This window comes from Gracilinanus agilis, chromosome 6 (assembly GCF_016433145.1).
Source record: "Gracilinanus agilis isolate LMUSP501 chromosome 6, AgileGrace, whole genome shotgun sequence".
Lineage (NCBI taxonomy): Eukaryota > Metazoa > Chordata > Mammalia > Didelphimorphia > Didelphidae > Gracilinanus > Gracilinanus agilis.
The window spans coordinates 39794735-39820999 of NC_058135.1; the positions used below are offsets into that span (position 1 = coordinate 39794735).

Here is a 26265-nt window from a genome sequence, read left to right on the forward strand (position 1 = left end):
CTTGGCAATAGTCTATGTGTGAGTTGATGAAGCCCCATACCAGGGTTGGTGCTAGGTCAGGGGAGCAAAATGGGGAATGCACAAGAGGTATTATTAGGTTAGAATGGATAGGACTTTGCAACAGATTGAATGTGGAATGAGCTGTCAAAGATGATTTGCAAACCCGGGAGACTAAAAAGATGGTGGTGCCCTCAGTGGTAATAGGTAATTAGGAAGATGGTAGGATTTTGGAGGAGAGCTAATGAGCTTTAATTTAGAAATGTAGAGATTTAAAGATGTGGGAGATCTCATTGGAGATGTTTATGCTAGTAGGGGAAGGATTGTACCGAAAGAGAGAAGTGGAAGCCTTCTCCCACACATTCTTAAACAAATTCAGTTTTCTTCTCCCTTTTCCCCCAAGAGTAGTTCAAGGCTCAAGCAATTCCAGAACCCCTGATTAAGGGAAGGAATGGGCATGGTCTTTATCTGCCCTTGGTGTGTGATCCTGATAGCTTCATTGTAGACTGAAGCTGAGTCTAGCAGGTTGGTTGCTTCCTGCTCATTAGGCCTTAGGCCCTTTCCACTTTAAGAATCACAGAGAGCAGAGACCTTCCATAGTTCCTAAGAATCTCTATCACCATCTTTGCCATGAGCACATGGCCTTAAGGACCATGAAACCCTTTTCCTCTTGGGATGGGCATTTGTGCTCCAGGCTTTTGAGTCTCTTAATTATTGTATTCTTTGTCTGTCTCTCAGCCACACCAGTTAATCTAGAGAACTATAGGTATTCTGTTGGAAAGTTTAGTTGAGTGGCTGGACTTAATTTTAGACTGAATTGCTCTTCATAAATTTTGGTGAAAACATTTAAATATATTCATTCAGAATGTTGAAAACACCCATGAGCTAGGAGGCAGGCAAAGTAGATAGAGCACTAGACTTGGAGTCAGAAAGACCTGAGTTCAAATCCAGTCCCTGACAGTTCCTAGCTGTATGCTTCTGAGAAAGCCATTTAACCCCGTCTACCTCAGTTTCCTCAACTGTAAAATGGAGATAAAAATAGCACCTGCTGCACAGACGTATTGTGAGCATCAAATGAGGTAAGTGTTTAGCCCAGTGTCTGACACATAGTGGGACTCAATAAATGCTTCCCCTGCTCTTCACAGACAAAAAAGGTCATAGATACAAAGCTATATTGTTCTCTCTACTCTCACTAGTACAACTAATGTATGCCCATCATTATTTTTGGTTTCTTAATTTGAACTTCCACAGAGAAAGCAAGGCAGAGTAAGAGGCTTTATAAAGCAAGCACACTCTCTGTGCCTGGCATTGTACTAAATTCTAGGGGCACAGAAACAAGCAGAAAGAGAGACAGACCCTTCCCTCAAGGAGCTTATGCCCTAATGTGCCACGACTTTATACCAAAGACAGAGCCTGGAAGGGAAGGAAGGCCTCAGCATTCACTCACCTGGGGGAGAAGGGTTTCAAGGGGCAGCAGAGGGTTAAACTAGGGTGAGAAGGCTGGTGAGGCCTGGTGGTGGAATCCAGAGTCAGAGCCTGAGCCAGGCTGGGGAAATATAGCAGCCAAAGCTGATGTTTCCCTGCCCAAAAGTTTCATGATATATTCAGAATTTAAACTGAGTGTTTGAGTGAATGTTACAGAAAGCGTCTGAAGTTATATCTGAATATAGTTTTACATTGAAAGATGTATATCTGTTTATTTATTTCAGATGTGTACATATATGGTCTGAATGAGATGTGATATGCCCAGGCTCACACAGCCAACATGTTGAGCAGGATCTGAATACTGTTCTCTCTCCACTTAACCAGGCTCTTTCAGTGCCCTAAGTAGATCTCAGAGATTGTAACATGACAAAAAAGTTGCCAGTGAGCATTAATTGAGTTTTTTCCTAATTAGGGCTTCCTTGTACCAAATCATATTACAATTTTATCTACCCACCCATGGAAGTGTCACAGGTTTAAAGTAAATGAAATGTCCTCTGGAATTTTGTTTTGATTTTGCTAATGTCATTTAAGAACATCTCATTTTAATTACATGTTCCTCAGCTATTGAAGATGAATTCAGATATTTGCTTTTATGATTCTGTCCTGTTTGATAACATGAAGATGTTTAAAAAGTTTTATTAATGATTTATTTTATTAGTCATTTTCAGTTATATCCTTCTTCTCCCTCCCTAAATCTTCCCTTTATAATAACAATAAAAAAATTAAGTAAAGCTCACACATTCATTTAATGTCTGACAAGCATAAAAGAATTTATGTAGCTTAAGATAAAGATAGATTAATTGAAGTTTTAAATAATTAAAAATTAAAAGTTTTAGATAAATTAAAAAAGGTAAATGATACTGTGTTACAGTTTTTAAGTAGAAATTAAAAGACATGAAAATTTTATTTTAAAAATCTTTACATGTAAAATGAAAAGTCAAAAGGTAGAAAGTAAATGTTTAATTTTGTATTTATATTTTAAGTCATGTTCTTTATTTTCTTTAATTATGAAAAATGAGTTTCTGTTTTTCTTTATCTACATTATAGCAATCCAAGTAATTTTAAATTTGGCTATGCATCAAAAAATTCAAATCAGCTATTGCCCATGTTGATTAATTTAGTGGCATGCATATATGAAGGTTATACTGCAAAAGTTAATGAGTGATATGAGAGACAGCAAGGACTCTGAAAGACACAAAGCTAGGTATGTGACCATGGAGGAGTCATTAAAATCTTAGTGCACCCTCATCCCAGACAACTCTGAAAGACTAAGATGTAGATAATGTATTGATCTCCATTGGTGGGGAAGCTTTCATACTGGCTTATCAGCCCTGATGAAATCAAAAGCCCAGACTTCTCCCTTATCAAAAATAGTGATAAGATGTATTTAATTTGAACTAATGACATGCTAATTAATATAATTAGTTACCATTTTAGTCCAAGTAGAAGTAATACAGAAGCACTTATTCCACATATATCCCTGACCTTGTGCCTTTGCTTTTTGGAACACTAGGTGCTTTTCATGTATAGCCTCCATATTAGGGTCTTTGGTTCCAAAAGAAATGAGAAGTAGTTTCTCTTGTTTAGTTACAACATCAGAATTTGTAATCTCTCTTCTCATATTATGTTTTCCTGTCTTTGATAAAATATCTAATGTTCTTTAAAGGGGGAACATTTTCATTTATGAATATTGATTAAGAAATATTTCCCATGTCACCACATTCTTCATTTTTATCTTTTTATATATGATACTAATGGATCTGCTACTTCTCTGTCCTATAATAATGTCATTTTGTCATATATTACTATATACCCCTAAGATTATTTATTGTGAGTATGCTTTTAAGTTAACATTTGGAAAATATCATTATTAAAAGTAGTTTAGATTTTAAATTTCTCATAATCATTCATTCCTACAGGATTCTGTAGAATAGAATCCTGGACCTAGAGTCAGAAAGTCCAGAGTTCAAGTCTAGCCATAGGCACTTACTAGCTGTATGCCCTGAGCAAGGATTTAACCTCTGTTTGTATCAGTTTCCTCATCTGTAAAATGAGGATAACAATAGCTGCCACAAGTTGTTTTGAGAAAAAAAATGAGATAATATTTTTAAAGCCTTTTGTAAGCTGCAGGACATGATTTAAATCCGAACTCTACAGCTTCCTGGACTTCCTTTTTCCTTGCAACATGATGGCCCCAGCTTCCAGGTTTGGAGGCTTTAAAGGTTCCAGTTGCATGTAGGCTGTGCTTCTCAGACTGAAGTCACAAAGGGTCAATTCCATGGCACCAGGAGACACAGGGGACATAGGCTCACAAGTACTTCATTTTATCTCAACATCCAGCCTAAACTGAGTTTAGAGTCACACCTCCTACACCATTAATTTAATAAAACTCAACAATCCTTTATTTTTATTTTTCTCATGAGTCTGCCTCCTGTATTTGGCATCTGAATTATTTCCTTCTTTTTATCAAATAGTGAAGATACTTTGGTATATCATAATAAACGATAAAAGACTAATGGACTGCTTCATTTAAAGTCAAGAAGGCCCAGTTTTGGTGGGACAGCTAGGTGGCTCAATGGATTGAGAGCCAGGCCCAGAGATGGGAAGTCTTGGGTTAAAATCTGGCCTCTCATACTTCTCAGCTTTGTGACCCTGGGCAAGTCACATATCTCCCATTCCCTAACCCTTCTTCTCAAGGTAAAAAACCTTGGAATCAATACACAGTATTGATTCTAAGGAAAGTAAGAGATTAATAAATAAATAAAATAAAATAATAAGGCTCTACAACTAATGTCTGCCTCCTTGTAAACTGCACTGGTGGTAGAAGTTCTAACACTGATACTGATACAATGGTGAATTGTAAGACTTTGAAAGAATGTCATTATGGAGATTTAAAAAGAAAAGATACATACATACATACATACATACATACATACATACATACATACATATACATATATATACATACATGTAGTTTTTATTTTGAATATTTCCCCATAGTTACATATTTCATGTTCTTTCCCTCTCCCCCAAATCCCCCTAACTCCCCTTAACTGAGTCACAATTCCACTGGGTTTTACATGTATCATTGATCAAGACCTAATTCCATATTATTGATAGTTGGACTAGAGTTATCATTTAGTGTCTACATCCCCAATAATATCCCCATCAGCCCATGTGTTCAAGCAGTTGTTTCTCTTCTGTGTTTCTCCTCCCACAGTTCTTCCTCTGAATGTGGGTAGTTTTCTTCTTCATAAGTCCCTCAGCCTTGCTCTAGATTCTAGCATTGCTGCTAGTAGAGAAATCCGTTATGTTCAGTTGTACCACAGTGTATTACTCTCTGTGTATAATATTTTCCTGGTTCTGCTCCTTTCACTCTGCATCAATTCCTGGAGGTCATTCCAGTTCACATGGAATTCCTCCAGTTCTTTATTCCTTTGAGCACAATAGTATTCCATCACCAACAGATACCACAATTTGTTCAGACATTCCCAAATTGAAGGACATACCCTCATTTTCCATTTTTTTGCCACCACAAAGAGCGTAGCTATAAATATTTTTTGTACAAGTCTTTTTCCTTATGATCTCTTTGGGGTAAAAACCCAGCATTGGTATGGCTGGATCAAACAGACATTCTTTTATAGCCCTTTGAGCATAGTTCCAAATTGCCATCCAGAATGTTTGGATCAGTTCACAACTCTACCAGCAATGCATTATTGTCCCAATTTTGCCACATCCCCTTCAACATTTATTACTTTCCTTTGCTATCATAAGTCACAGAATTTTAAAGCCAAGAGGAACCCCAGCAGCCATCAAGTGATCCAGATTTGAGAGGAATTCCCTGCTATAACAACCAGTGGTCCAATATCTACTCAAAGGATACCACTCTTCCTTGAAATCTCAAATTAGCCTGTTCTACTTTGGAACAGTTTGGTTGCTAGATATTTCCTGATGTCAAGCCTAAATATACCTCTTTGCAATTTCTACCCTTTGTTCTCATTTCCACCTTTTCAACCCTCATCTCCACCATCACAAGGAGCATTTATTAAGCACAATATACCACTAAGGGATGGGAATACCAATACAAGCAGAATGGTCTTAAGGAGCTGATAGTCTAATGGGGGGCAAAGGAACAGATATGATTGATTAAGGGTATTTGGGAATGAAAGTGATGGATCATTATGTGAATAGTGAATCAGACTCTCTTTGTCTATCAATCAGCAACTTTTAAGTTAATCAATCAAAAACTTAAGTACCCCTACTTAGTACCTTTCCAGTCACTAAGTATGAGAGTTCACAAGTCACTTGCTATAGAGAGGTTGACAACTCCAGAGGTACCCCTACTTGGCCAGTACTAGGCAAATCAAAAGACTGTGATTGGTTCCCATAAAGTGGGGGAGCAAATGACATAGAAAAAAATTGCTTTATAAAGGCCAGATCAAGGATTCAGGCTGGGGACTACCTTAGTGAGCTGGACTGAAGGAGGAGACTCTTTCCTTGGATCCTACAGTGGTGAGTGGAGTGATTTCTCCTTGGTTCTTTGGTGAGGAGACCCTCACCAAACTCAGGTCTTCCTGACTCTCTAGGCCATATGCTTTTATCCATTGTGCCACCCAACTGTCCTTATCTACCTAGTCCTACAATTTATTATATGAAACCAGAGCCTTAAAAAAAAGTACAGAGAAATAACCCTTACCTTCTATCTTAGAATCAATTTTTAATATCGTTTCCAAGACAGAAGAGCAGTAAGGGCTAGGTAAGATGGGATTAAGTGGCTTGCCCAGAGTCACCTAGAAAGGAAGGAGGCTGCTAGTAGCTTTATAACTTTACTAAATCAAAATAGTAGTAGTAAAGAGAGGGAAAGATAGGGGAAAAGTAGAGAGATACTTAGCTTACTAATCTATTGGCTATCATGATGAATTGAAGCTAATCAACAAGGGTTCCTCAGCTTTCAACAATCCAGCTGACAGGCTCCTAGGTCTCCCCTTATAAGCTGTTTTCTACCCCCACTAGCTCTCACAAGTCACATCTAAGGAACAAACTATAGTTTCTTAATTTGACTAATTCAATAAGCTGCTATTAGCATGAATGTTTTAGACATAAATATAAATGTAATCCTTTTTGTTCTAAAGTTTATCATTTTGGTTTATGTAGTACCTTTGCAGGGATTCCATGCTTTGCATCTGCACACAACACACTGTAAGAATTAGTACCTCGTTTGGCATTCATTTTTCTCTCTCTCCTTTTCTTTAGGATTCAATGTGGGCAGAAGTGCTGGTGGCCGGTCAGCTATAAGGGAGATTAATCGGGATGCCTGTCATTTTCCTGGCTTTCCAGTTCTTCAGTCATTTCTCCCTAAACATACTAATGTCCCTGCTCTTTATTTCCTCCTCATGGCCCTCTTTCTGCAGCAACCAGTTACCGAGCTGCCTGAAAACCTGCAGGTCAGTGTACCTGTCATCAGCAGCCGATGTAATCAGGGTTGCCAGGTAGGAATTTATCTGGCAAGGCACAGCTGTCATTTGGGGTTGGGTACTGGGAGTGTGGACTAGGCAGGAGGATAAATGAACATACTAATGGGAATTAAGAGTTAATTACTTAAAAACAATTTTCTACTAAATCTGTAAATTATTTAATAAGTATGTAGAAAAACATATACAGAAATTTGGAGATATCTTAACTGCAAATACACAATAAAGGTAACTTCCCCTATTCATAAATTAAATGTAATTACAACACAAGAGCATATTTTCTTGTATATGTATGATTTGTCAGTCAGAAAGTCAATGCTTAAATCAACATTTTCACTGCTGACCTAAATAATTTTTTGGAGGGGATGGGGGGTATTTTTTATTTTAAGAATATAGCTTTCTTTTAGAAAACTAGAAATGAAGACTTTAATTTGATATATCTGCTAGAAGAGTTGTATTATTGAAGAAATGTCATATTATTACAGAAATAAGATTTAAAATAATTTTTGATTATTAGAAAAGCTAATATTAATTTTAAAAGTTTAATATAAAGATAATGTCTAAGTTTAGAAAATAGAGGATAAAGAAGTAAAGCTTTTATGCTTTTTAATTTTCTGACAATTGTAAGCACAAATCAATATTTGTCAGTCAATATTTATTAAGCACTATTGTTGAGCATTAGTGATAGGAGAAAGAGACAAAAGGAGGCCTTTCACCCAAGGAACTCACAATGTACTATTCAAGACTATAAGGGTTAAAAAAATTAAGATTGGACTAAATATAAGAGAAATGTGGTCACCAAAATTATTATTCAAGTTAAATTACTTTTTAGCAGCTTTATATAAAAATAGAGGGAAATAGTGGAAGTAAAGAAATGAGAAAGAGGACAGAGTAAGAAATCTTGCTTAATGAGCTAGACTATTTGCTCTGGCTCTGGCTTTACTCCAGCAAGGCTCCAGAAGCCCCAGCCAGAGGGCCTAGGGGTAAATTAAGCAAGGGCTCCAGCCATGGGGCCTCCTCCTCCAAGATGGGGGAGGGGGCCTCTCTAGGCGCTAGTCCTTCCTGGAGCCAGGAAAGGAGTCAGCCTTTTCACTCACCCACATGGTAGTCCTAAAGGAAGATCCAAGAGCAGACTGGCGTCCCAAGCCAGAGCTCCTTCAAAGCTAAGTTTGAAGGAAAAAGCGCTGGTCACAGGAAGTTGCAACTACTTTTAAAGACCTTTCTTTGTGTAACTTCCTGTGCCTTCCTTCCACTTAACCGGACCAGTCACAGATTTAGAACTTGTCAACAAAGATATTCAGAGCAAGCTGAATACAGGATAAATAGGAAATAATTAACCAAGGAAAAGCACCAAAATTAAGAGGGGTTAAAGAAGGCTTCCTAAAGAAGGTGAGATTTTAGGTAGCTAGATTAGATTAGATAATATTAAATAGATTGATTTGTGCATGCAAAGGATTTTAAACTTATCTTAGGTTAATAGTCCTTCAAAATCCTGGAGCATAAACATTTCAAAGGGCTAATATTATCATAATCAATTCCAATAGTTTGTATTCTCCTTAAAATTAAAATCTTCAGCATTGTATCCTAACATTGCCCTAATGAGTGTGACCTCCAAGTTAGATCTTAGCCATCATTTTTTATGCTTACCTAGTCCAAAAAGTATTCTTTGTCAAAACTGCTTTGAATGAGCCCCACCCCCACTTCATGATTACATCTTACTTTAGTTACAAAAACTTCTGTGAGCAGTGTGAAAACTGAATTAAAAAGTTGTTCGTTTTGTGGGGAAGGTATTCATTCAAATAATTTTCTAATAGGGAATCAATTAACAATATGCTTAGCCAGTATTGTGTTCCCTATGTTTTTATTCCTTTGACAATCATGTTAATTTGTTCTAGAATTTTTCTTTCGTAATACTTTTTGGGAAAGAATATGTATTTTTTTTTTTTTTACAATAAAGTCTCTATATTGGCAAGACAAACCAAACCCAAAAGGCAGTGTTCTGGTTGGTATTCTTACATAGTAAAAAGCTACTGTAGGATATAGGTCAAAGTGAAGTTTGTCTCTCATTCTATCTCTTCATGCTTGCTAAAACTATGTGAATAGAACTATTGCCCCAACATCTATCTGAACAATAAAAAAATATATTTTAAAGACATTTAAAATGTTAAAAGTATGGATTCCTATTGAGGAAAAGAATATGAACCTAATCATTGTTTTATTTCACCATATAGTTTGATTTGGATTCCATTTGGACATTTATCTTTGGGGTTCCTGCCTCCAGTGGACCTGTAGTCTCTTCAATCCATAATGTTTGTACAGAAGCCGCTTTTTTGTTGTTAGGAATGCTTCGCAGCATGCTAAATTCAGTAAGTATGATGAAACACAAAGAAATATTTATAACTTTCCATCTGCCTCTACTATTCTGACTAGAACATTAATTTAAATGGTCCACTGTACCACAGATTTACTGTGTCACTTTGAGAATCTCATTCCAAGTTTTTCATCTCTAGGATAATAATACCTTACTTTGCTATAGGAGAAGTTTATCAAAATATTTATTCCCAAATATGACATTTTTATTATCCTTCTCATAGAAATGAGGACATTTAGAAATTATGAGATATAATGCCTATAAAATACTGATGAAAAAATCATGAAATGTTTTCTAAATTTTCCAAATTCAAAACCTATGTCCTGTTATACTAACTTTTTTAATGGGGTTGGAACAGGGGTTCTTTGGGGGAAAGTGGGGACAAACATTTATGACTAGAGCTACCCCACCACCAGATTGGCCTCCTGTTGGAATGTCTGATTTTGACTTTCCTTACTAGGTGAGTTACTTAGACCCAGAAGTGTCTGTATCCAAAAGAGATAAAAACCAAAAAGACAAAGGACCTTTATGTACAAAAATATGTAAGCTGCTCTTTTTGTGGTGACAAAGAATTGGAAAGTAAGGGAAAACCTATCAATTAGAGAATGGCTAAATAAATTGTTGCATGTGAGTGTAATGAAATACTATTGTACTATAAGAAATGATGTGCAGGACAATTTCAGAAAAACTTGGAAAGACTTAACATGAACTGATGTAGACTGTCATAAGCAGAACTGGGAGAACACTGTACACAGTAACAGGAATACTATATGATGAACAACTGTGGATAACTTAGCTATTCTCAGCAATACAATAATCCATCTCATGAAAAATGCCTTCTGTTTCCAGAGAAAAAACTGATGGAGTCTGAATCCAGACCAAAGCATATCTATTTCACTTTCTTCAATTTTTTTTTGGTTTTCTTTTACTAGAGGATTAATATGGAAAGAGATTTAAATGATTGCACCTGTAAAATTCATATCAAATTGCTTTCTGTTCCAGCAGGGAGGTGGGGAAGGAGGAAGGAATTGAATTTAGGACTCAAAAATCTTGGAAAATAAAAACAAGTGTTAAAAATTGTTTTTTAAATGTAGTTGGGGAAAAATTAACATGCAACTAAAAATATAACATAAAAATATGTGTGAAGTGATTCTTAAAAAATTGTCTCCCCCCCCCAAAAAAAAAATTCTGACTGAGATTAATGTTATCTGACATACATTCAAACTGGTAGAATGATAAGCAGTCATTCTCATCTTAATCAGATTTTAGTCACAGCCAAATAACACAGTCATTTGTGGCAAGTACCATTAAATAATAGGTCACATTTTTCTAATGCTTTACAGTAAACCAAGTACTTTTCTCATATTGATACTCACAGCAGCACTGGGTTGTAAACTTAAGAATCTTCCAATTCCATGTCCAGTTTGTTTCCTTTTAAACTATTTTACCTCACTAAGAAAAGACAAAGTTCCAAGTACCTCACCTTGCACATAGAAACACTTTAACTAGGTGATATAGTCAAGGTTTCCTAACATCTTAAAACCTTTGGTTTGGGGTCATTTCATATAACCACATGTATAGCAATTTTTAAAATTTTTAACTGTTTTTCATGGAAATCTTAAAAAAGTGTATTTCTTACCTCCTGTCTTTTTAAAGAGTAGATTGAACTTTTTCAACTTTTTGCTGATCCCAGATGTTATCATGTACATCAATTATTTAAGCACTGTAGTTATAGAGCTTATTGAGGTAGTTTGTCCTTACACAAAGCAGGCCCAGCCTTCTATGCTGATTAAAGAGAATGGGGAATTAGAGAATCTGAGGTAATTATTAATTTAGAGCTGTGGAAGGATGAGTAAATATCCATAAACATGTGAAATGACCCAGACTGATTTCACAGTTGTCACTACATGTTTTTAACCAAGCTACAGTATGAGAGAAGTATCTCTTAATTTTGGTAGCATTGTTTTTATTATTTTTATGTCTTATAATATAATGGGGAAGACAGTGAAAACAAATATTTACAAAGCAAACTATCCACAAGGTAAATGATAAGTAACTAACAGAGAAAAGGCACTAGAATGAAGTGGGATTGGAGAAAGCTTAGTAAAAGAAGGAATTGTAGTTGAGACTTAAAGGAAAGTCAATAAATGGAGCTGAGGAGGCAGAACCCTCTTGACATGGGAGAGACAGCCAAAGAAAATGTCCAGAAAATGTCTCTTGTATTCTATTTTAATTTGTCTTGTATTTTCCCTGGAAAAGCTTCAGTGAAGGCGATAGGAACATTTTTGAATATCCATAATGTAAAGGGAGGGAGTCTGTTTTTGCAAAATATAAATAATTCATTATTATAACAGTCATTGGATTGTATATATAGGTATATGTATATGCATGATGTTTTCAGTGAGTTTCTCATCATACTTAAAGAATAGTGTTTACATATTATTTCTTTATTTCTCTTCTTGTTTCCGTAAACAGCCTTGGCAATCAGAAGAAGAAGGGTCTTGGCTCAGAGAATATCCTGTTACATTAATGCAATTTTTTAGATACTTATATCACAATGTTCCAGACCTAGCTTCAATGTGGATGAGCCCAGAGTTTCTGTGTGCATTAGCAGCTACAGTTTTCCCCTTCAACATCCGACCTTACTCTGAGATGGTAGGTGTTACAAGACTTTTCAGAGTCCTTGATAGCCACTGCACAAATGACATGCACCCTATCAGTAAGTGATAGACATGAGGGTCACATGTGTGTATCTGTGTCTATGTCTGTCTCCTCTCCTCCTGGGCTATGTGATCCAGATGTTGGGTAAATTCAGGTAGGTCATACTGGCAGCAAAATGTACATTTTTGGGAAAAGAAAGAGGATGTTTAAAATACTACAAAAGCCTACAGTATAGTTATTTACACCAGATCAAAGGAAACAGTATTTTCTTTATCAGTCAATTAACTTATATTTGTTACTTTCCCATGTTCCCCATAAAATGGAATAGAAAGTGGGTGAATTCTTGTAATTCTTCAAAGTCCTCTTAGTTTTCTTTTGTAACCATAAAGTGATTGGGAAACAGAGGTACCGAAGGAGATAGTCAGAACATTCATTATCACGCAGAAAAAAAAAAAAAGAAAGATGTAATCAGTGGCAAATATAGCACAACATAGAGTCAGTTCTATGCTACTAAAAATCCACTTTTGTCATAGGAAAGGGAGAGGATAAAAAAATGTCCTGTCCTGGATTAGTCTGTCAAACAATCTTTTATGAAGCCGCCCGAATTTCAGCCTTCAATAACTAAGTCTAGTCTAAAGCTTCATTTTCTAGAATATCTCCAAGACCTCTGACATTTTGTCTTATTTCCTTCCATAACACTGTGAACCCTATTTCCTTAATTTTTATACAATTTTTACCAATTTTCTTATGGTAAAATACTTAATTCCTCCCATTGCTGAATTAAGCCATGGATTCCAGCTACTTAGAAGATTCAGTATGAGCTACTGGTATCAAAGGTCTATTTCTTATTTGTAAAAATGTTTTGTACTTTTCAAGCATGATCCATTTAGGAGATTGAATTATTATAAACTTCAGGATTTCAGCATTTTCAAAAGTAGAAATCTGACATTAACTGTAGCAGATTTGTTTGATCTTGATTTTTCTTTATTCTAGTGTCAAAGAAAATCAATGATAAGCTGTGATGTGGACCACAAATCACTGGGTGCTATAGTTTCCTTTCATTCTTTAGGCCAGAATGATGTGGATATTCCCACATTGCAGCATTGTGTAATTGACAGGACACTGGACACAGAAAGGCTCAAGTTTAAATTCCAAGTCAAAGAATCCTAGCAAAGGGACCCTGGGCAACGTAATTATTCTATGCCTCAATGTCCTCATCTGGAAAATAAAGGAGATTGTACCTGATGCCTCCAGCATTCCTTCCAGCTCTAAGTGTATGATCTTATGTTATAAAATGTCAAGATACTTTCTGATTCACCTGAAGCAAAACTTGTTCTTTTTCCTCCAATTTTGTAGAGATAATTGTGATTTAAAAGTTTTGGAAAGACAAGCAAATGTCCAACAGCACACCGTGAGATGATCATAACTTATTCAATATGTGTCACTACATTTTTTTAAACCATGATGGAAATATCTTTTAATTTTTGCTCACATTTATTATTATTATTTTTGTCCCTTGAATTTTCCCTTTGTCTTTGATTTGTAAATCTCATTAGCTGTAGGAAAACTGAATAAGTGGGAAAACTAATTTTAATTGTATGTACTACTCTGATACCAGGTCCTGAGCTGGAAATTTGTGGTAGTTAGGTAGCTTCTTGGTTGTCAATTCAGGAATATTCACATTGTGGTAAACATCACCTTTATCAATGACTGGGCTGGTCACCTTTGCTTCTCTGGCTCTTTGTTTTCTTTGGTGTAAAATGAGGGCATTATATCAGATGGTCTCCTTCTATTTATTTTAAACACTAGGTTAATATCTTGGCATGACCCATTTTGTTTTGATTATCATGTGTTAGTTTAATTTAACTCAATCACTTTAGTTTAAAATTTTTTACTGATTAAAATTTTGTAATATTGCTTTTGTCCATTTGCAGTTGTGAAAGTAATGTTTGCTTTGGCAGCACATCTACTAAAATTGAATTTGTGAAATCATTCACAGAGCTGCCTTTTTATTGTAGGGTGATGATTTTTAAAATTAAAAAAATAAGAAAAATCAAATGAAACAGTGGCGACATTAATTTGGGTAATAATTGAATTATAGACAAACTACAAGTGTTCACTACTATTATGATATTATTATACTTTTCCTAAAAATAAACCGAAGTTAGCACTAATAGTGCTAAATGAACTTTGGTAGTAATGAGGAGGCCAAAAGTATTTTTCCTGTTTTGTTTCTAAACAGGTTACTGATCTTGATGATGAAGTAGGGTCTCCAGCAGAAGAGTTCAAAGCCTTTGCAGTTGACACAGGAATGAACAGAAGTCAATCGGAATACTGTAATGTTGGCTCCAAAACCTACTTGACCAACCACCCAGCAAAAAAGTTTGTTTTTGATTTCATGCGAGTCTTGATTATAGACAATCTCTGCCTCACACCTGCCAGCAAGCAGACTCCATTAATTGACCTGCTGTTGGAGGTAATATCCAGGAAATGGGCTCATTTCAATGTAGTTCCACTATTAGAGAAAAGAATGTATGTAATCTATCATGATCAAAAAGGTTTTGAGAATTTTCTAAATTGGTATAAGCATTTTATATTAGGAAATGTAGAAAGTATTTGCCATATATTCATTACATCTAAAAAGTATTTGTCGGATTTACTTAGTCGGTGGATTGAGAGCCAGGCCTAGAGATGAGCTGTCCTGGGATCAAATTTGGCCTCAGAGTGACCCTGGGCAAGTCACATAACTCCCTTTGCCTAGCCCTTATTGCTCTTCTGCCTTGGAATCAATACACAGTGTTGATTCTAAGATGAAAGATAAAGTATTTTTTAAAAAAAAGAAAAGAAAGAATCTGTCAGATTTGTATTCCATAAATGCATTTTAGGGGAACTGCGTGAAGTGGGGAGTGACTAGAGATTTTGGTCTACAGCTCTAAATGACCAGTTTTATTGATTAATTGCTTTGAATCAGGAAGTTATTTGCACTTTGAGTCTAGCCCTGTTTTACTAGTAGCTCTGTTTCTACAAAAGTGTGAACAAATTCTTTTCCTGATAGCTTCAATCATTGAAAGCTATAAAAACTCTTTGCCTGGAAAAGTGAAGGAGATTGGGGAAAAGATTTATATTAAAATCTTATTTGCTGTAAATCAGCACTTTTGAACAGGAGTTCATTACAAGCTGGGCAGTCCTCCCTCTTGTGGTGAATTTAGGCCCTGCATCTCAAGACTTCTGTTGATCAGATCAAGGCAATTCATATGACAATTGTCTAGTGGATTGTTTAGTAAGATAACTGTAATTAATGACACTGGATATTAAGCAGTCAAGAGATTGGTTTTTAATTTTACTTTTTGGTGTTCCCAAAGTTCTCATTAGTGATTAAGTGAGAATTTTCACTAATAAAACCTACGATTGAATAAAATAAAAATGCAAAACTGTTAAATTTTCAAGTAGTAGCCATCTTAGGAAAGAGGCATGATAACATCTGACCTCTTTGCGTATTAAGTGGAAAACATGAAGCACTGAGGAGGACCAGCACCACAGAGTAACAGACTTAGAATTGGTATGACCTTTTAATCTGCAGTAGAAGTCAGAAATAAATAAAATATGAGTGAGAAGAAATAAGAAACACTGCTAACGAAAAACCCTATAGCTTATGCAGTACACGATTAGAAAATGCTGAATATGCACAAATACAAAATATTATTTAGGAAGTATTGCTGGTTGACGACTATGAAAAAGTAATTTAGTTATGTAGTTTGGGGTTTTAAGAAAACAATCGTTATTGTAGTATGCAGGAAGCAGGAGGCGATTCTTTCATTATATATTACATCATATATAGCCCTGGCTTTAATACTTAATGTTTTAAATAGAAAAAAACAAAATTTGATCCTCTCTGTTTTTGGCTCAGTTATAACTGAGTTATAACTGAATGCCTGCAGTCAGGAAGACCTGAATTTAAATCTGGCTTTAGACACTTACTATTTGTGACCTTGGGTAGGCCATGTAACTTCTGTTTACCTCAATTTCCTCATCTCTAAAATGGGGATAATAATAGAACCTACCTCATAAGGTTGTTTTGAGGATCAAATGTGATAGCATTTTTAAAGCACTGGCACAGAGTGGACACTATATAAATATTTATTCTCCTCACTTCCTTGCCCTGAAGGGTTTGAAGAAGTGCCAAGATTATAAACTATTTAAAAGTAAAAAACTTCAGTAGCAGGGGTCAGTAAGTATTTTTTTGCTGGAATAACAATTTAAGGCCTACAATTTCAGAATAGCATGTGATGACATAACGACTCCAAAACTAAAGAAAATACAGTGGCTTCATTTTGTTAGAAATTCCATATTATTTGATATGTTAAAATTATGTCCAAAACATGATATTCCATTTTCTTAAACAGTAGTTATCAATATTTGTGGAGCTCTTATTATCTGTGGAACCAAAGAGTAGCAATAGGAATATAAAGATATAAAAGAGAATACAGAGTTAAAAGTCTTCCTAAACATCTTTAAGAAAAGAATAAATACTTTTTAAAAGTGAGAAGGAAGGGGGTCTGAATACCTTAAACTAGAGAATAGAGCAGTAATCATCAACATGATTTGTAGAAGCTAATACTCAGCATTCCAACAAATTTGGAACAGTGGCCACTGGATTGGAAAAGATCAACTTATGTCCCACTCCTAAAGAAGGACAATGCCAAAGAATGTTCATATTATCAGAGTTCCACTAATTTCACATGCCAATAAGATTATGCTTAAATTTCTGCATGCTAGGCTTCAGCAACATGTAAACCAAGAATTACTAGGCTGGTTTTTGAAGAGACAGAAGTACTAGAGACCAGATTACCAACATTTTAGAGAAATCAAGGGAATTTGATGATACTACTTTGTTGAAAATCAAAGTATTTCTCCCTCTGTATGATTATGTTCCTAAGAATCTTTTCCTTTGCAGGCTTCTCCTGAAAGGTCTACAAGAACTCAGCAAAAAGAATTTCAGACTTATGTTTTAGATAGTGTCATGGACCACTTGCTTGCAGCTGATGTTTTGTTGGGTAATTCCATGTTTTTACTTTTATTTTTACCAATCATCTTCCATTAGGAAATCCTAATGAATTTTAGTTTCTTCTTTTACTTCCTATTTGAACTCTTATTTTTTCTACACCTCCCCTCTATTCATTAAATATGAAAAAAAAAAGAAAACAATCTTCAAGAATTCTGGTCTTACTTTTTCATTTCTCATTGCTTATTGCTTTTAACTTAAGAAAATGTTTGCCTGGATATTTTTAATGTTGTCATGATGTGAAAAAGGTATATCCTGAAATGTTACGTACTAAGTCCAACTTCCATTGAGATTTGTTTAGATTAAAATATTTATGATATGAAATACAGAGTGGATGATACTTAGAGGTAGGAGAGACAGCATCTGTATAATTTTCAAATCATTTCCACCTGCATGATTTCATTGTGATTCCCATAACTTCATTTTACAACTGAGAAAATAGTGACTAAGAGGCTGTTAAATTTATGTTAACTGAAACTTATTTCAGTTATTTAGTTAAATTTAGTTTAACTGAAACAATCTATAGAAATGATTATTTTTCCCATGATTATCCAGCTATCTAAAAATGAGTAAAGGTATTCAGATAGTATAGTCTTAGGACTAGCTAAATTTGTTTCAGAGCCTTAAACTTAAACTTAAACTAAAACAAAATTAAAATTAAATTTAAATTTAAATTAAAAATTAAAATTAAACTAAACTTAAACTAAAACTTAATTGTTTTTCTCCCTTGATGCATATATATTGATTCTCTTGTTGATTTTTTTTTTTCTTGGAATTTAGGGGAAGATGCATCTCTACCCATTACCAGTGGAGGAAGTTACCAAGTGCTAGTGAACAATGTATTTTATTTCACCCAGCGTGTGGTCGACAAGCTTTGGCAGGGAATGTTCAACAAGGAATCTAAGCTTCTTATAGATTTTATTATTCAGCTGATTGCACAGGTAACCTGTTCAAGCCCGTTGTACAAAGTTTCTTTATTAATAGTTTGTTTTGTTTTTATTTTTAACTGATACTGTTAATGATATAACAATTATAATAATAACAATACTGTAGCATATAATCTTAGGGCAAGAGAGATTGTTTTAATTTTGTAATTGCAGCATCATCCCCAGCACAGTCTAGGAACTAATGTTTATTGAATTTGATTAGTGATAAACACTATTTTGCCAATGATTCCGATGATTCCAAGATAGTGGCTTTGGGAAGAGGCCAGAATTACTCTTCTCAGCTTGTATTTTTACATGAAGGAAAGCTTACTAAATAAGCATATGGCAATCTATTTTCAGCGATTTTTCTAACTTGTTTTCTTATAAGGAGTAGAATTTGTGTGGACCCAACTGTCAGTTTGTGGCCAACATTAGAATTCTTGATCCTCTTTGCCCTCTAAAGAGCTTTCCATAGTTAAGCACTTCCAATTGCTATTTAGTCTACTAATTGCTACTTGTGCCCATTGTGAGTAAGTTCAAGATAGAAAGGCAGTAAGGATCGGCCACTTTTGTTTTTTTGCCAAGATACATTTCTCTTGTTTGTGCTTCCTCTTTCTTTTGAATGTTCTATGTTAATCTGTGGCTCAGGTACTTATGAATAAAGTTAATTTTTACATTGTTCTAGATCCCAATTCCTTTATTCAATAACACATAGGAAAAAATGTTGAAAGTAGGAAACGGATATGCAGTTCTGTAAGTTATACTATTTCTCAGATTATTTGTGTGTTTGCATTTTTCAGAAAGAGAGAGTAGTACTCAAAAAGCAGTGAAATGAAAGCTTCTTACAAAATATTTTCTGGTGTCATTTTCAGTTATTAAACTATACATAGAACAATGTTCATTTTTTTTCCTCAAGTGTTTTATGAATAATAAATTATTTCATTAACTTCAGCAGAGCATTCCTTGTTGTAAAGATATTGCACTATTCATTTTACCATGTACTTTTCATATGTTTAATTAGTCAAAACGAAGATCCCAAGGGTTGTCACTGGATGCCGTTTACCACTGCCTAAATAGGACCATCTTGTACCAGTTTTCAAGGGCACACAAAACAGTCCCACAGCAAGTTGCTCTCCTCGATTCTCTTAGGGTCCTTACTGTGAACAGAAACTTAATCCTAGGACCAGGAAACCATGACCAAGAGTTCATTAGCTGTCTGGCTCATTGCTTGATAAATCTGCATGTTGGAAGGTGAGTACTTTAGGACAAAATCATCATATTGAAGTCCAGAAACTATTATCCTATACAAAACAACAACAAAAACAAAATTTCGTGATAACAATTATGTGGCAATATTCCTTCCCTTTAATCAGCTTAAATATGGAGCAAGAATATATGGGTTCAAATCGTGGCTTATCACTTACTACTTATTAAGAGCATTGGCCATAGCATTAATTTACTTGCCTGTTAAATGAGGGGGCATTTTGGTTGAACTTTTAAGTTCTCTTCTGGTTTTTCTGACCACATGGAGTTTTTTTTTTAATGGAAAGTAAGCAAAACTAGCCAATTTTTTCTCTAAGCTAACACTGTTAAGCAGAAATCCAAATGAAGCTCCTATATTAATGCATCCTTAAGAAGTTGCAACCCAAAACTGTTTACTATGTCTTGAATACTTCAGTGAATCAGTGATGCCATTGATGTAAGCCTGCCCTCATATAGCGCAGACTGCTCTTTTTGTATGCTCGGACATTTGCTCTCAAAAATTTCACAGAGAGCCAATCCAGATTTCTGAGGGAATCTGCCTTTAGATTCTCCATAGGTTGCCCAGAAGTTCTCTTTCAGCCTCATTATGTGATCAACCCACATCTTTTCCCAGGCATACATCTGTCTGATGATATTTGCTAGCTTGTGCAAGTCTTCATTTGTAATCCATAAAATCCTCATTATTTTGAGGCCACTCCATTGTGAATCTATTTAGAGCAAGGACTATCATTTCATCATAAATAGTGGGGGAAAAGTTTATTTGGACTTTTGTCTTGAGAAATTAAACTAAATACAAAAGTGAGTTCATTTTCACTTATAGTTAATAATTGTATGTTTTAGCTGGACATTTAACAAAATGAGTAGAGAAAAGAGTCATGTATAGAGAGTTGAATTTAGAGTCTAGAAGACCTGTGTTCTAATCTCACTTTTATCACATGTTAGCTATATGACCTTTAGCAAATGAGTTAACACTCATGATTCAGGCAACTTTATAAGAGTATAAATTACAGAGCAGTTGCCTGTTGCATTGGCCAGTGAGCTTCCTAAATTGATCCAAAAAACAAATTCTGTTTTGTTTTTTAAAACAGGCAGTTAGGGGACTTAGTGTTCACTGGGCTTGGTGTGCGGAAGACCCGAATTCAGACCTTGCCTCAGATGCTCATATAGGACACTGGCAAGTCATCTAAATCTGTACTGAAACAAAGGATTGGATTTATTGGCCTCTAAAGTCCCTGCCAGGCATAAATCTATGATCATATTATCACAATTCTGCATTAATTCTTGAGCAGTTCAAGAGTCAAAGAATGAATAAAGTAGTCATTGTGTTTTTTTAAATTTCCCAACAAAGTTGTATGATAAAACAATATGACTTCCTTAACATTTGACTTTCACAGTATAATTTTGAAAAGAGCCATTGTTGTAAAATACTCGATCCGTTTTCTAGGGATCTATCTTAATCCTTTTCTATTCATATCATTCTCTCTAGAAGTGCCTACTGGCCAGCATAGACATTGATGCACAAAGATAGTAGCTGATGGATGAGGATATTCACCACAATTAAATGGGGAAAGAGTAGGACTGTATAAGAGATCACTTGTGGATAGTCTTGGGTCATTTTTCATTTCCTTCACAACATTTAAGGGAGACAGTGTGGTGTCATGGATTGAGACCAGGCCTAAGGGTCACAAAGACTGGTTCAAGTCCTGCCTCTGAAGTATTAGGGATTGGGATGTGTTGAATGAGAGAGCAAAAGAGGTCAGGTACACAAGGAGAAGGGCTGCCTCATTCAATATTTAAGGAAAGGGGTAGGGAGTGGAACATGATATCAAGGGGTCTTTGAAATGAAAAGAAGTGGTCATTCATGGTGAATGGCCTTCCCTTTTCTAAATGAATTAGCAGACAAGTTCCTCACTTAAAGGTGAGAGAATGATGTAACTTGAAAAGAGAAGAGGTTTGGAATAGCTTCTGTGGAAGCAAGGTCCAGAACCAGTTAGGCAAGAACCAAAGGGTTGCTTTGCTGCAGTCAAAGTTATTTAATATAAATTTGTAGTGTGTCCAATCAGCATGGTTATGTGACTTCCTGTGCTCTCTTCAACAGCATGTAAGGGGAAGGCATATGTTTAACACAGGGCCACGGTCAGACCTGGAGTGAGTGTTGAGAGGAAGAGGATGAAGCATGGGATTCAAGATCAGAGGACAGTTGGGCAGAATTGTTTAAGACCAGATCAAGATTGGGAAGGGACGAAAATGGAGTCAGAAGAGCTATGAGCTTGAGAAAATACTGAGAGCTGGAGGAAGTAAAGGGCTCTTTGAGGGCAAAAAGGAAGTTTAGAGAGAGAGAATGGTAGATCCTGTTCAGATGCAATAATGTCAGCTTTCATCTAGACATGTGTAATATTTGCGGGCAATGGGGAGCTCCTGGCCTGTAAATGACTAAAGTAGAGTGAAGAGGGAAGTGGTGGAGGTCTGAGGAGATCCAAGATGTTGGAAGGAGCCCCAGCGTGAGTGTTCAAATCCCCTAGAAGAGGGGTAGAAAGTGAGGAGGTGAGAAATCTGTGACTTGACGAAGCAGTGTTTAATCACTAGAAATTTCCCAAGGTCATAACCTTCCTCAGACATGTTAAAATGATTGGACATTTTCAGCCACGTGGATGGATTTGGCCTTGAGGCAGAGGCCCGCATGACAACCTGGCACATCATGATCCCCTCCGACATAGACCCAGACAGCAGCTGCAGCCAAGATGTCAGTGAAGGTAACACAACCGGCACGAGCCCAGCTACTACCTGTGGCAAGTCTCTTTCTCTCCTTCTTTTCTTTGCTGTGACTGCAAGTTGTGGCTAAACACAGTCCTAGGCCCTGGGCAGCCCCTGCCAGTGAGGGTATGTGAGGTAAGGAGGGGCAGCAGCTACAACCAGGCAAGATCAACTCAGAGCCAGACCCAGCCTAGGGTCCTCCCCAACAATCCTGTGTCCTTGGCTTGCCTTGGGTCTGCTGACTCTTGTTTCCCTCGGACTATAAAGCTCCTGCTTCTCCTTCCTACCCTGTATAATTGAAGGCTCCCCATGTCTTATCCCAGTACTACCTGAGCCAGACAAGTCCCACTCCAACCTAGCCACCTTTCTGCAGTGTTCTCTGAAATCCCCATCGCACAGTAAGCAGACTTGTTTTTGTCCTAAACTCTGACATCTCCTGTCATTCCATCTTTCACTGGGTCTCACCTTTTTCTCAAACTTATTCTTTGCCCTGTTCATGACCTCCAGGTTCACAACCCCTTAGAGCTTTCCCAGGCCCTTATCCCTCCTGAGGCTTCAATTATTGTCCTGTTGTTAGTGATTTTAGCTCTCACTTTCACCTATATTCAGATCCCTCACCTCTTGTCCTGTCTCAGCTCAGTTCTTGGCAAACTTTATACTCTTGCTAGGATTCTACATGACACTTGCAAGATTGGCAGTCAACAGAAATGAAGGGGCTGAAGTAATAGACACCTTTACTGTTGGTGAAGCTGTGACTTGATCCAACCATTCTGGAAAGAAGTTTGGAACTGTGCCCCAAAAGTTCTAGACTATGTATTGTATGGCAATCTTCCACCAAAAAAAAAGATAAAAAAGGAAGCCTACATTAAAGAAATATTTATAGCAGCTATTTTCATAGGGGCAAAGAACTGCCTCATCAACTGGAGAATAGCTGAACAAATTGGAGTATGTGAGCATAATGGATATTCTTGTGCCATAAGAAAGGATGAGGGAAAAGCCCAAGGAGACTTGTAGTGCCAAGTGCAGTGAAACGAAGTAGCAGGGCAATTTATAAAATAGCAATGATGTTGTAAAGACAAACTCTCTTGAAAGACTTAAGAACTCTGGTCCAAACAGTGACCAGTGATGATTCTAAGTCACTGAAAATGAAGCCTGCTACCCATCTCCAGACAGGGAAGTAATGGATTCAAAATGCAGAATGAGGTCATTGTTTTTGGATATGGCCCATGTAGGAAATTTTTTTTTGCTTGAAAATTCATATTTTTACAATTTTTGTTTTACTTTTTTCTTCTCCAATGTTGTGGAAGTGGAGGAGAGAGATGATAATGATTCTATTGAAAAAATAAAATTGCATCAAGAAAGTAATAAAGAAAATTGAAGCCATTCAACATGAGCACCCCTTTCTCCTCTTCATCCAAAAATTCTTGACATCATGTCTCAGTTCTCTTTCCCCCTTACTCTTTGGCAGTGAGTGAGGTGACCTTCTCTGTCAAAACCAATCTCTCTTCATGTACTCTTTTTTTAACTCCTACCTTCCATCTTATAGCCAATACTGTGTATTGGTTCCAAGGCAAATGACCAGGAAGGGCTGGGCAATGAGGTTTAAGTGACTTTCCCAGTGTCACCCTGCTAAGAAGGGTCTGAGGCCAGATTTGAACCCAGAATCTCTCTTCATGTACTCTTTGATCCAACCTTTTTCTATCAACTTCAGTAGTTCTGTAGCTTCAATCATTTATCTTCTCTCTAATCTTCAGCTTCTTATCTCCTGGGTCTTTCTCTGCTGCCTTCAAATATGCCCAAATCTCCCAGATCCTTTACTAGGCCCTACCATCCCCTTAAACTATCATCCTGTATCTCTTCTCTCTTTTCCAGACTCTTAGAAAAAGATATCTACTCCAGTGCCTCTACTTGCTTTCTTCGTACTCTTCAACCCTTTGCAGTATGGCTTCTGATTTTATTACTCAACTAAAATTGCTTTCTCCAAGTTTATCAACAGTCTCTTAATTGGCAAATATTTCTATATTTCTCTATACTCATCCTTCCTGACCTCTCCTCTGCATCTCATGCTGTGGAGCGCCCTCTCTTTCTGCATCCTCTAGATTTTTGTAATATTACTTTCTCCTCCATACATGCCTGACTTGTCCTCCTTTCCACTTATGGCCTTTAGAATCCCACTCTTCCTTTCAGGACTCAACTTTTTCCATACACCTCTTTTTCCTCCATGTTCCTCCCAACTACAATCTAAGGTCATTCTTTATATCCATGGCACCTACCACAGTCCATGGCCCATAGTAGGTGCTTAATAAATGCTTGTTGATGATGATGATGAAGTAGCCAAATGTACTAAGGAAGAGATCTTACCAATTCCACTTAATTTTGAAAGTAGCAACATAAAAAGACTCAAAGTATATTTATGTTTAGTCTAGAACATGTTTATAGATTCTGTTTATATACCTTATACTTATGGTCTCTCACTTAGATGCCAACTAATTATTTCTAACTGGTTTAACAGATGGCTATATTTAGGTATAAGTTTAATTATCACTCAGTAAGAACTTTAATTATTGTTGCTTTTTTGTTTATCGTAATCATTGCAAAGATTGTGGATAAACTAATTGTTTTTAATTAAAATTACTTTTATATCTAAAAGAACTGTATATGGTGTTTTCTATTTTAGGTCGTCAGCTTCTCATAAAAGCTGTCAACAGAGTCTGGACTGAATTGATACATAGTAAGAAACAAACTCTGGAAGAACTTTTTAAGGTGACTCTGCCTGTCAATGACCGGGGACTGGTGGATATCACCATTGCAAGGCCTCTGATTGAAGAAGCTGCTTTAAAATGCTGGCAGAACCACTTGGGTAAGAGAGCTTACAGAGCTTGGGTGGATTTTTGGGCTGTGTGCAGAGCTATTATCTGGCTGGATGGATTTATCACCTGCCCTTATGCTTTCTGCATGTGTATAGGTAGATTCCAGATATATAAATATGATTCCCCAAAAGGAAGTTATTCTGTCCATTGAAGCATTTTGATAGCACATTCAAATATAAATAAATAAAAAGTACTTTAGATTATTGTCAGGGAAGAGGGAAGGCAGTGCTTTATGGATATGTCTTTATTTATTTATTTTTAAACAAAAAACCGTTGTTTCACTTCCCAGTGAATCCCAGCCCAATTGAATCTTCCCTTTCAACAAAGAAGTACATTTAAGCAAAACACTCCCAACAGATTCTCGATGGTCTGACCACATATGATTTATTCCATGCTGGAAGTGTACCACCTCTCTACCGTCTTGCAGAAGACATGCTTCAGCATTACTTGTTTGAAGTTGTGATGGTCATAACATTGATCAGAGTTCTGGGCTCTTTCTATGCTGTTTTATTTACATATTGTGGTAATTTTTAAAATTGTTCTCTCAGTTCTTCATAATTTGTCATTGTTTATAGTTTAACAATATTCTATTGCATTCAGAAACTGATTTGTATAGAGAAAACTAAGGTCTCTGGATACCCACTTTCCTTTTAGTTCTTTGCTTTTATAAAAATGCTACAGTAGATATTTTAAAGGATCTTTCTATCTTTGATCTCCATGAGGAGTATGCCTAATTGTGATATTGTTGGTTTAACAGGTTTAATTCATCAATTTAGTGACTTTCTAGCATAATTGAAAATTGTTTTCCAGGTTGATTGGACCAATTCTTAGCTACACCAACAGTGCACTAATATGCTGCAGCCCTTCCACATTTATCTTCTTTGCCAGTCTGGCAATTATGAAGTGTTTAAATTTTTATTTCCCTTATTCCTAGTGCTATGGAGCATCCTTTCACATGGTTGTTGATAGCTTGCATTTTTTCAAACTGCTTGTTCATATGCTTAGGTCACTTATCTCCTGGGGAATGACTTCTCATATCTTGAATCAGTTCCTTATATATCTTGAATATCAAGTCTTTATCAGAGATATTATGAAGATTTTCTTATTTTTGTCAGCATTGATTTTACTCATGTAAAAACTTGAAATTTTATGTAATTAAATTTTTTTTTTACTTTTTGATGACCTCTATCTCTAGTTTAGAATTCTACCCCTAGGCATAGATTATATAAAGTACCACCTACCATTCTCTTTTAAGCGCTATGTTGTATTTAATGATGTTAGAATATTCAAGTTTGACATCTAATTTATGATTATTGGGTAATATGATATAATGGTCCAAATTTAATCGGTCCAAATTTTCTCAGATTTGCTTTCCAGTTCTTACCAAAAAGGATGATTTTACCTC

General features: G+C 36.0%; 1 protein-coding gene across 1 annotated transcript in view; it reads left to right on the plus strand.

The window, feature by feature from the left end:
• The window catches only part of WDFY3 (WD repeat and FYVE domain containing 3), a 325051-nt gene that overhangs the window by 220235 nt on the left and 78551 nt on the right, over positions 1-26265 (plus strand). The window contains exons 30-38 of the mRNA XM_044681612.1: positions 6736-6971; positions 9185-9319; positions 11800-11979; positions 14228-14461; positions 16940-17039; positions 17828-17988; positions 18995-19224; positions 21880-21989; positions 24668-24850. Coding sequence (XP_044537547.1) covers positions 6736-6971; positions 9185-9319; positions 11800-11979; positions 14228-14461; positions 16940-17039; positions 17828-17988; positions 18995-19224; positions 21880-21989; positions 24668-24850 — 1569 coding nt within the window. The remainder of the gene's footprint in view (positions 1-6735; positions 6972-9184; positions 9320-11799; positions 11980-14227; positions 14462-16939; positions 17040-17827; positions 17989-18994; positions 19225-21879; positions 21990-24667; positions 24851-26265) is intronic.